This window comes from Embiotoca jacksoni, unplaced genomic scaffold (genome assembly GCF_022577435.1).
Source record: "Embiotoca jacksoni isolate LCO1_2020_lvr unplaced genomic scaffold, fEmbJac1.0.p SCAF_8, whole genome shotgun sequence".
Lineage (NCBI taxonomy): Eukaryota > Metazoa > Chordata > Actinopteri > Embiotocidae > Embiotoca > Embiotoca jacksoni.
The window spans coordinates 10,879,044-10,891,215 of NW_027185436.1; the positions used below are offsets into that span (position 1 = coordinate 10,879,044).

General features: G+C 38.8%; 1 protein-coding gene across 2 annotated transcripts; it reads right to left on the reverse strand.

Annotated features, from left to right (window-relative positions):
* Positions 1 to 3,403: 3,403 nt before the first annotated feature.
* Positions 3,404 to 5,690, reverse strand: LOC138191588 (glial cell line-derived neurotrophic factor-like). 2 transcript variants are annotated; one of them, XM_069138481.1, is made up of 2 exons: positions 5,055 to 5,690; positions 3,404 to 4,394 (listed from the first exon to the last, which is right to left on the reverse strand). In XM_069138481.1, the coding sequence occupies exons 1-2, from the start codon at positions 5,281 to 5,283 to the stop codon at positions 3,823 to 3,825; spliced, it is 801 nt and encodes a 266-aa protein (XP_068994582.1). In that variant the 5' UTR covers positions 5,284 to 5,690; the 3' UTR covers positions 3,404 to 3,822. The 2 variants fall into 2 exon arrangements, with proteins under 2 accessions (XP_068994582.1, XP_068994583.1); XM_069138482.1 differs by having other exon boundaries at positions 5,622 to 5,645.
* Positions 5,691 to 12,172: the final 6,482 nt, after the last annotated feature.

Genomic DNA, 12,172 nt, shown 5'->3' on the forward strand with positions numbered 1-12,172 from the left:
TACTAACACTAACATTTCTGATTAAAAGAAAGAGAGTATAAGAAGATGTCACATCTTAGAGCTTCTTTTGATCAGACACAAAAACAGTGAGACAGCATCGATATTATGTTGTCGTCATATGTCTTGAATTGTTCGCTGTATTGCTTTCATCGATGGTGACTCTCCTTTCTCCCTCTGCGGTTGTCTTTACAATTGTCCTGTCATGTAGCCTGAGTCATGCTGACAGATTCCAGAGCAAGTAGCACAAAAAGCCTCTTGTAGTTTGACAGATCGCTCACGAAACCCCTCGACATGTTTGATATAACCATGATTACATATAGGTTATCATTTGTATCTTTTATCACACCAGCTGGCACTATAGTGGCGAATAAGGCTCTGCCTATAATCATTTCCTCTTGTAAATAAATTGGTCACTGAATTTGAATTAAAGTGAATTTTAGCAACCATGGAGAACTTCCTGTAGTGTATCATCACAAGCTCAAAGGCTTTTCTGCTGAAAGTCAAAGAGGTTGTCGTCTCACAGCAGTGTGTCCAGAGTGCTTTGGACATCACGGGCCAAATGAACTTCATATGCTCTCATGTTTACCCTTTGAAACAACCTCAATCCACTCAGCTGTTCAAGCAGTGATCATTAAAAGTGTCCATTTGACACTTCATCTGGTAGACATCAATTTAAAGCTTTTATCTTATCTTAAGATACTCATTTGATCAGTTTAATTAATTCACTGTTTTTTAAAGTTTTTGTACAAATCTATTATCTGTTGTATACCCCCCCCCCCCAAGAGTTCTTTACACTCATGTTTTAAAACATCGTGGGTCAGTGGGATGTTTAAAGTTTTGTTTATAAAATGGACAGTTCCCCCAGATTACAAAATAAATTTTACAAACTACAAAATGTTAACATCAGAACCTCAGAGATTTCTGCCTAAACATAAATGAACAGCTCAAATAATGCATTATGAGATATTGTTCATACAATACAAACAACTTTCCCCTTTTTTTTTCTTAATAAAGATCTGCACGTAGAGGTGTAGGAATTTTCTGGAGAAACCAGGATATTTTACAGTTGAATGTTTTTTTTTTTGTTTTGTTTTGTTTTTTAGCATTGAGCACCACAAATGAATGGAATCTCATAACAGAATACTTTGGTAAATAAATACAAATTCATCTGCAGAGACAGAAACCACCACAGGTTCGAGAAAAGATATAGCCACATTTATTTTGTAATTCAGGTGAACCTGCCCTCTAATGACATCAAGGTGTCAACATGTTCAGTTCTGCCAGTATTTAGCACCTGTTTGGAACACCATCCCCTTAACCGCTAACACTTGTGTTGTATTACGCTCCAAAGGAACATTATCCTTCATTACAAGCTCCTCTGACACCGTGAACAAAAGAACAGAGGACTCATTTGACTAATGACACTATCTTTTGGCTGTCAGTTGCCTCTAATGGTTTCTTCTGTTGTGCACGGCTAAAGCTGACAAACGTGGGGCCTGTAATGGTTTGAACTGCCATGGTCAACTCTGGAATATGTTTAATTTGGGCCCATAGTATCCATTAGACAACATTTTGGGAAAGTGTTTGGCAAACTGCGCTGTGGGTGTCATATTTAAAAAAAATATTTAGACTTGAGGTTTTTTGACTCTGAATCTGTTGTACAACTTGTCCGTAGGCTGTGGAAAGGAGGTAATGGCTGTGGAAAGTGTTGACTCACTCGGTGTACAGCATTTCTAACCAAATAGCAAGGAAGCTCAAAATGTATTCAACTCGACTTAGTTTTAACACAAGATCCGGTTGGTTTCATGAAGTTGTAACAGTTTGTAAGTACCAAAGTTATTGGCCACAGATTTTTAAGATCATATAATATTAACATTGAGATATGCTCAAATTTGATAGATAAAAATCACAGGGACATAAAGTTTCTTTATGATACCAAGTTTCTTAGTGATGCCACCAGAGCAAAACTGCTAAGCCAAACAACGGCAACCACTGAAATCATCACCGTCAAACTGTATTAATCACAGCTCTGGGCATGTCTGGTGTGTGATCTCGTCTTCTGTAAAATGTCTCGCAGAGAATCACAAAATGGTGTTTGTAGAGATAATGCCTCACAAATGAAAAGGACTTGGAAAGCCGAGGTTTGCCCTGTTGTTGTTGAACCAGGTCGTACTGACTTACAGATCAGGGCTATGAAATGTGAGAGACCAGGAGTGGATCAGATATCGACCACACACACATTAGTTAAGCAAGACACATATTCTCCTCTCGTGTTCTCCAATTCCTCCATCTTTGTCTTCATTATTGTCGTCTCTGGATATTTGCCACCTTTTAATCATTCTGTCTCATCATTGTCCGACCTTTCTCTTCATACAGAACACCTCAACTCTTAACTTCACTGCTCATTCTTCAATGTTTTCTTTGCGTTGTAAGAGCTATTTGACACTTGCCTTTGATCCACCTTTCTTCCATCGCTCACTGTCCACCTCACCTTTTATTCCTGTACTGCAGGCACTGCGCTGTAGGAATGGATCATCTAGTCTCAAATGTGTTTAAATGCTTCATCCTGTCATTTGAGAACATTTGAATCTTTTCATCTTTTTATGTTGCTTCTCATTTTTGGAAGGACTCGATAGATTTCATCCATAAAGCTCCTCTTTCACCCAAAAAGTGTCAGAAATACAATGAGTAATTTCTGCTTCCATTCAGTTATAAGATTCATTCTTCCAACAACTTGTTTATGTGATAGCAATATGGAGATACAGTTGGATACCAGAATATTTCCTGAGCCTAGACAGGCAACATGATGTTCTGTCTGCTAAACTCATCTACAGCAGACAAATATTGCGTCCTGTGTATACATTAGAGATTACACAACACTGTGTAAGAATGCATTTATTAACATTTAAATCAGACAACTTAAACATGAATACTGTATGAAAATAAAGCTGTAGTTTTGTTTTTAAAGTAAGGACATGTTGTTGTACTAACAGACATGAAATTAGCAGTGAAAAATCCATTGTTTTATAATAAAAACAGAATGCTTTCATGTGGTCTTTATCACCTCTTTGGTGGTTTAAAAAAAAGGAAACAACTCAGTAAAATGATCTAATGTTGTAATGATTTTTCTGGGAAGAACACACAATATGTTGCAGTGAAACACACTGAATGCATACCTAACTTTGTCAAAACATCTCCAGGGCACCTTCAACATAAGATCCTAAAGTGTAAAAGATCATACTTTGATGTATACAGTCTTTTACTGCTTTTAGATAAATCATGTTTGATTTAAACCTTTGGCACACTGTGACATATCACAGAAATAAATAACATTTATCTCTTGAATAAAACAAAAATAAATATCAATAAGTTAATAAATTCAAGACTTCATAAATATGTTTCATATGTGGATAACTTTTTCAATGTAACATATGTGCTATACAGTAGACAGAGTGGGTCTGCTTATCATCCAATGCATGTGAGTTTGACTGAGTTCTCTCTTTTTGTCAGAATATTATGGAAACATCAAATAAAATCAAACAGGACAAATTTGTGACCTAAGTTGGTGACTCTGGAGGCAATCATAGATGCCAAGGTGGAGAAGGAGTTCATCTTTAGGAGTAATTTCTTTGGGATATAAAACTTAGGTGATAATCCCTCATCTCTTTGTTTACGCCTTTACTTGTAGAGTCGTACACGATGATGTTATGCAGAAAGGTTTCCTCACAATGTCAAAAATCGAAAGAAAAAACACAACATAAAACTTCAAAGTGGGAGTAAAAATTGTTAAACTATTTGAAGGCGAACACAAATTCACAGTCCCTACACACAACCACATTTTCTGGCAGAGTGCTTCCGCACAGTGTGGTAAACCAGGCTGTCATCCAGAAATGAGAGATCATCATCAAACGCTATTGGCCGACAGCAAGCCTGAGGGGGCGTGTCTTTGGGGGGAAGCCTTCTGTTGTGAATGAGGTTGTAAAGAATTTTGTCGTAGTTGGTCTCGGACTTCCTGCAGGGTCCAGAGCAGTACCTGAATATCATTTCCTCACTGGAGCGGTAGCCCAGACCGAGGTCTGACACGTTGAGGTGGATCTGTTTGAGCACACAGCCCTGTCCTCGCCCACTGCCACCTCCTCCTCTAATCTTCCTGCTCATGTCCCCACCTCTACCACCTCCTCTTCCTCTTTTACCGCTCTCCTGGCTTGCCCCCTTCTTCCTCTCCCTTCTGTGTCGAGTCGTGCTGCTCAGGTTTTCTTTGGGAGATGAGGAGGTGATGGTGGTGGTGGTCGATGAGGACACGGCAGATGATGAGCGACGTATTCTACTGATGGTTACTTTGATGAAGTCCACCACATCTTCAAACTCATTCAGGAAGGGCTCCTCCATGGTGTCTGAAACACGTTAAGAGAAATGCCTTTCTTTCAAAGATGTAGCACATTGGGTGGCACATATTGTTTTACTTTAACACATCACACTGGCTAGGGAACAGATGGCGTGTTGTGTCACTCCACAACAGAAAATGGCACTTTTCTTTTTTTTTTCTGTAGAGGAATACCAGTTGAACTGATTCATCCAACTTAAAAATAAATCCCATTCTAACCAGACAGTTTTATATTTGAATAGAATTGCATTAAAGATAAAAGATGCATCCTCGTGAAACTACCACTTGAAAGTTAATCGACAATTATTTTAATAGATGATGAGTTGTTGTAGGCTACTTTATAGCAAAAATTCAAAACATTCATTGATAGTGACGCTTTTCTATTTTCCCTCATACTTTGTGACAGTGAACTGAAATTTGAGATGGACTGATCTGAACTGATCTCTTTGGGCTTTAGGAAACTGAACAGAACTTTTTTTTTTTTTTTCTAGATTATTTTGCCATTGACTGTCTCAATTTTACTTATTTTTTTCTATTGGACACCGATAACAATGTTATTGTTAGTTCTTTTTTTTTTTTTTTGTGATCAAGATTTAGTAAGTCTGCTCAGTGCAAAATAATTTGGGAGTTTTGGCAATTTTTGTACTCCATACAAACCACTGGCTCTTACATTTCGCTCCTCCAGAGAGCGTCCCTTCCCTGTTCGCTGGTTGAGCGCGGCTGATGCCCGGAGAAGTAACGGACAGGCGGAACTGAACCGGCGGGAGCTCCAGGGGACTCACGGCGGCGCGCCCTCTCCTCTTAGCGGACGTGGGCTGCTGCCGGTTCTGGATCTTCGGGCTGGCGTGCACGGCGACCAGCAGTATCAAACAAGTGGTCAGGCTATCCCATAACTTCATTGTCCACTTTAGTCCGGCAGAAGGACATGGCGCGATACAAAATCAACAGGTATCATCTGGCAAAAGCGAGGGACAGCGTACTGAGGACGTTTAGTTGGAGAGAAAAAGGTGCGGCACACTCATCAGCTCCGGTTCTTTCCACAGAAAATTGGGATGATCAACGTATTAATGCCTGCGCAATGTAAACTGCACGCAATCCCTCACTCGGCAGCTGGAAAAACGCAAAGCAGCGTGGCACAACATCCACGAAACCAAGGAAGACGCGCAAAATGCAAAGCCTGGACTTTCCTCTGTTGTTATCTGCAAAACGTACGGGTCCTTGGAAGACAAACAATTACCTCCAGTTTACAGTCCTTTACTCGGGTTTTCATTTATTCTTCTTGGTTCCTATTTCACAATGTAGTGCAGCAGACTCCAGTCCATCCCACTCATCATCAACACTGACTGAGCCGCGAGGAGAAGCAAGAGACACGGGGAGTGGTGGTGACGTCTGACCGTCCATCCTCTGCTTCTTCCTGTCTCCACCCATGCGGACTACACGGAGGGATGGAGTTCACATCATAAATTGAAGCTGAGGTTCAGAGTTGGTGAGAGTAGAGGAGTTATGTTATGTAAGAGGCTCAGTCTGTGCACTCAGATGGCTGGGAAGGAGAGACAAGTTTCACACTTTCCACTAACAATACACCAGATTCCCCATCCTGTCCTTCAAGTTTGGTTGATGTTGGATGGGAAACGTGTTTTTAATCAGCCAGTCAAAACAGACCAGATAGATTATGTTGCTACGTATAACTACAGTGTCCTTAACTTCAAGGGCTTCAATCTGATATCAATTACTGCAAAATTTAAACAATTCTGCCAATAATCGCTTGTGAAAATCTTTTCCCTTGGAGATTTATGAATAGAAAATCGTCTTTTAAATAGGCATATGACTGACAATAAGGATAACTGGACTTCTATAACTTTTACCTTGTGATTTTCTCATTTCAGAAAAAATGGCGTAAACAGAGCAAAAGAACCTTTTTAAACACGTCACATTGTCAAGCATTACAGAGAAAGTTCCTGATTTCGATAAGTAATAATTGTTGCATGTTTGCAGTGAAAATGTTTCTGTATTCAAATTCCCACATCAAACAGCTTATCTTACAGCACATTTGTGTAGTGAGATGACGTGTTAAACAATTTCAAATTTTCATAAGAAGCTGTAAATCAGTCATTGTGTGAATTTGCCTTGTTCACACTCTAGTAAAAAAAAAAAAAAATTAATAAAACAAATTCAATTGTTTTTTCTGTTCATCAAATTACATTGTTATTCATCTCTGTCTCTGACAATTTTTTATTAGAGGACATAAAAAGAAATAGATTTGGGCAGAACTATGTTTAATGATTAAAACCAGAACAAAGTGAAAGTGATCTGAGAAGTTTATGTGTCTGCGTGTCAAGTGCTCTCCTTCCAGGAGTAGTTAAAAGTTGTTTATTTCACTTACTCAGCAGTAACTACACTCAGACAGCTGTAATTATTTAAGACTTTGTTCAGGGTATAGGCAGAACAAACGGTGAAGTTAATTTCTCAAATTAGTATAAAAAAGTGCCGCATAAAAGAGCAGAACAAATGCTTTCTAATGTGCAGGACACCGGGTGTGCTAATGCTTAGAGTCCCTGCAAAATGCATACGCGAGAAGATGTCACGTTGGACTATTAGCTACAACCATATTGTTCATTTTCTCTGTTTTGAAATCATTTCTGTATGTAGAATTTACCACTGCTGGAAAGATCTTCCCATCTCCTCCAGTCTGGTTTGAGGTAGGCCTTAAAGTTTACTGCAGTTCATGATTGAAGTTGATGTGAAATACATGCAGTGCATCCAAAGGCATGTGTGCAGTATATGAAGATGTGTAAACGCACGTGCACATCTTGAAGAACCTTGAAGTATAGTGTTGCATGATGAATCATGGTTGTGTCAGTGTGCCACATTGTATTGTAATCACTTGACTACACTGAACATGCAGAAACGATTTGAGCATCTGAATATGCTGTAACTGTAAAGTCGTACAGAATAACAGTATTCTTCCGCTTGTGTTTTTAGATGCTTGTCTACTAATCACTCAGAAGAGGCTTCCCTTTCCATGGACTCGCTCACTTAACTGTATGGAAATACCTCATCCTCAAGCAACAACACCCTTGCCAAGCAACAAATACACCAAGCAGATGTCCTTTTCCCTTCTTGCGGGACACGGGGGGCTTCTTGGGGACTGATCTGTAATTGAATCTGTCAGCCATTTCGGGGCTCTGTTTGACTCACATGTTACAGGTTAATTGCACCGGTCATTTCATCTGGCATTATCGGTCAACATGAAAGCAGCACTGCCAAACTATTTTTCTATGTAAGTGAGATGTTTAGAGTTAAAGTCTGGTCTGATGGGTTTTTTTTCTAGTCAACTCAGTCTCATGTCAAAATTTGGAATAGCTAGTTCGCAGCTCAAAACGTGAGCTTCAAAATTGTGAGAATCCTATGTTCTTCTTTGCCTTTCTTTTTTTTCCTGCATCCTCATCATGACCGTCCAGAGCCACTGGTGTCTCAGGCATCCGCACGAGGTGCCTTAGGTTTAGGCACCAAAACCTTGTCACCACATTTATCTGACAGATATAGTTACTTTTCAGAATATAACGTTTTATAACCTTTTATAGTTTGCTTTTGGATTTTTCTGTTAAACTGTAGGATTAAGTTTTCCTTAATGGGTTGCAAAAAAATTCTCCTATTTCTTATAAATAATGTTAAACCCCATTTGGATGAGCTGCATTGTCACAAAACTGAAAACAGGACTGTTATGTGGTTCTTACAGGACAACAATGATGCGTTCCTTGGATTATAGTAATCAACGGTATATAAACTAGCAAAATCTTAAATAACTGTATGCAAGTTAATGCATCAGTATTAATCCGAAAACAAAGACAAGAAGCATTTTCTGCAAACTGTGTGCTTTTACTTTTTATGAAATTTTGGTGATAATGTTTACTTACTTTTACTTATATATGATTTTGAATGAAGAATTTTCACTTTGGAGTATTTTCAAAATGTGAAATAGGACCTGAATACTTCTACCACCCAGTCCCACTTCGCACGCCAACATTTGTAGACTTTAAGTTCTAAATCTGGTCCAGACAAGGCTTTAGAAGTTTAGAAGTAGTAGGACATCCTGACTTATTTCAAGAAATCTTATAAAAAATAAAAAAAAAAATCAGCTAAATTCGCTTAATTCAAGCAAAAGAAATTTAATATTTTCAGAGACACTCGTTTGCAAAAATACTGTTTTCAATATTAATTAGTGTCTGACATGTTTTTTTTTTTCTATTAACACATTCAAATACCTGGTTAAAATCCTCGCATATAGTTTTCATTTCAAAAGTTTAACCAATGGAAACACGATGTCTCCTACATCACTGACTAACTATTCTCATTCAGGGATCCATCTTTGTGTGTAAATTTATATTTTGGACCAAAACCAGGTAACAAATCCTGCTCCCATGATAAACACCTCCAACTCTCAGGTGTGCTCAGAGAAACTTTCCACATATTGCAGAGGAATTTGAAAACAGTCTTTTGGTGACTGAACATATATTACTCTCTACACCGTGAAGGTCAAACTTTCAAGAGAATAGACAACGACCAAAACAGCATTTGATGGGAGGGCGACTTTAATTCAGGCTATAAATTTGAACATTTCGTATGGAAGTTACCAAAAATAAGAATGACGCTACCAATAATTGAGCAAATCAACCAGCCCTGATTTTCCTTTGTTCGGTTGTCATAAGTAGGAATTTACATTAGAACTTGTTGCACCAGAGCAAATGAGACTTGAGCTTGAATTAATTTGTGTGCAAAAGCAAGAAGGTCCCTTACTGATGATTTTTATAGCTACTCGTAGATTTGGGTGTTGGATGGATCATTGAATATGTGGTAAAAAAAAAAAAAAAAGACAAAGCAGCTCCTTGGCCAGCCATAGCAGTGTTTGCAGAGTAATCTACACCATATGCACTGTGCTGCTGCTGGAGCCTCAGGGTGAGAGTGATCAGACTATGAAGCTGTGAGTGTGGATGCTGTCTGCTGAGCTGAACCGCAGGGACTTGGCTCAGAAATGCTAGAGTGAGGTCAGAAACGGTTATTTTGTTTCAGCAAATAAACCATTTACTCTATATTCGTGCCCTGTTTTGTAATTGTGACTCAGTGTGACAGAATTGTTTGCTTAGTGGCTGTTTCAAATTTGAGTGTCTAATTAGGTTTGAGTAATTAAAGATGGAGACTATTACTTTTAGTCATATCTAAAGCAGATCTCAACCAGGTTGACGACAACGTACACGTGTGGTCTCCACACACGTGCGTGTAGGGCTTAAAGGCGCTGTTTACTGCTGCCGTTATGAATGAACATATTCATAGTAAAAGTGTTAAACACTGTGGGCATTTAATGCCTATTTACTTTACAATCACTCCTGAGAGAAATCTTCTCTCCTTCTTTGGTTGATGTTTAAATCAAAGTAATTACAGACTTACCAACAGCACTGTATCCTGTTTTTGAAGATGTAAGAGAAAAACATGTAGTTCACTGAAAGAATCAAAATCAATGTTCATGATTACTTTATATGTAGAGGGTTGTAACCACGCATAACTTCAGCATGTCAACAGGCAACTGATATAAATATATTTTTTTATGGTGGATGGATAATATCACAACAGAGGTGTGGGAGAGGATAATGCAAACAGACTAAAAATCTATTTATCTTGGTCATTTTAGTGACGTTGAGGGTGTACCGAGAAAGAACCCATTAATTCTCCTACCAGCTAACAAACTATTGCACACCCTTTAGACTTCAGGGTGTTCTTCATCTTAAGCACAACGATTTTCTAAACCACTGGTCTGGTTTATTTGCTTGTTTAGATTCAAATGAAAATAATAACTTATTTAATTACTAAATTAACAAGCCTAATAATAAGACCAGTTCCTGTTTCCCTCACTGTCTGAATGAGCTCAAATCCCAGAACAGAAAATTTGGTTATTATTTTAATGAGGTGATAAAACATAGTGATAGATTGACCAGTTGTTTGGAAGACAATGGAGTGTAAAAAGTGTGTTTGTATGTGTGTGTATGTCAGTGGCTGCAGCTCAGAGTGTGTGTCTGCTTCCGTTTCTGGCTCTCCATCTTCTCCTGTGTTTCTATTTGTCCAGGAGATGGAGCCATTGAGTTCCTAACGTGCAATCCGTTGTCCCTCACCTCAGCCGCTGCTTCCTCTCACTACCTTCTAATTGTCACTCTTGGTCATAATCATCCTCCTTTGTCAGATTGTACAAAATCGTTCCCATTCTTAGTGAGTCGTTGCATTTTTTTTTTGGTGATTTTTGCAGTTTTACCCGGGGCGATCACAACAAAAAACCCCAGTATACTAAAGTCCTACTTGTTTCTTCATGAAACTTCCTTTTCTGCAGTCCTACAATACACAGATTCAGTTTTTGCTAAAAAAAAAATAAAAAAAAAATTCAGTTTTGTCAGAAGAGAAACAAAAAAACAACCCTGTAAAACCCACGCAGGGTTAACAGAATACTCAATGTGATATGGACCAACTCCTCAGGATTAAATGTGGCTCGCATCTCTTTAGTCAAGGAGAATCCAAATCCAAAATCTACAGAGTTTTCCAGGTAACTAAAAAAAAACGTAGCCACGACGCTGCCAAACGAAGTTAACTCCTGGCACACAAGCGCTTGGACAACTCCCGTCACTTCACAGAAACTCTCTCAAAAGGTAGACTTATTGTTCACACAGTTTTTACTATCCTGTAATTAGCTGAAGAATTTCGCCGTCTGGAGCCTTGTCTGTTCATGCCGTCACTTCTCTGCGCTCAGGCTGCTACGCTGTGATTGACTGTCAAGTTCTGACCCCAAAGAGATGTACCATTGCTGAAAAGAAAATGACTGTGTGCTGTTTGAGAACAAGCTTTAATGCTGATTTTCTTCTTCTATCCTCTTTTGTGGTGTCTCCTTTTTTTCTTGTTTCAACGTGTCCTTTTGATGGACAGTCTGTCTGTTTCTGGGGTTTTGAAGCACTGTTTAGAAAATCCCCAAATTGCATATTATTAGCACTTTATCATCACTTTATCCTCACTTTTATCATTGACACAGACTTTATGCGGCCTGGTCCCTTTTTCATTTCATACAGTTTTGTCTCAACTCCATGCCACACTCTTTTATGAAGTCATGCATCTTGAGAGAGCTTCTGTGATGTGGTGACTGATGTGATTCTTGTACTTGGGCTCAACAGCTGACAAGTCAATTATTTTTTTTACTGTGCACTGCAAAATTGGTTGCCGTCTCAAGAATGAACAAACTCTTTTAGCAGTGAGCTGTGTTGGGTCTTAATGTTTTATCAAATTGCCTGTGTTAAACTTACTGTAACCAGATCTCATTCAAACATGTGATGACCACAATTTTCTGTGAGAACCAGCAGGGTGGAACTTTTGTCTCCCCCTTGTGCCAGTGACAATAATTACAAAAACACTGTGGATATTTGCTGCGGGCTCTGCCGTAGCCGTCTCCGTTGCTGCTTTTGGGGTTGTAGAACAGTGGATAAATTGTTTCACAATCAGACATTAAGCCAGTTGGTCTCATAATATTTGGAGCGTCTAGAAGAGTCGCATGATTGAATTGTTTTATTTCCATTAAAGTTAGCATATGGCTTCAGAGGTTAAATCTCGCTAGTGCATGCTCTGCTCATAAAGCAAGTCCAGTACTCAACCGGCTGGTGTCACACCAGACACCAGATTCCAAAACTTTGTATACTGTAAAATACAGAGAGCTTTTTCTGTTGGTTAAAAGCTTTTTCGGCATTGTGTTAACTCGTGTTG

Bases quoted from the DNA above. Each gene is read 5' to 3' on its own strand.
- LOC138191588 (XM_069138481.1), bottom strand. From the start codon at position 5,283: ATGAAGTTATGGGATAGCCTGACCACTTGTTTGATACTGCTGGTCGCC. The intron at 4,395-5,054 runs GTAAGAGCCAGT...AACGTGTTTCAG, and splicing joins GCTCTCTGGAGGAGCGAAAT to ACACCATGGAGGAGCCCTTC.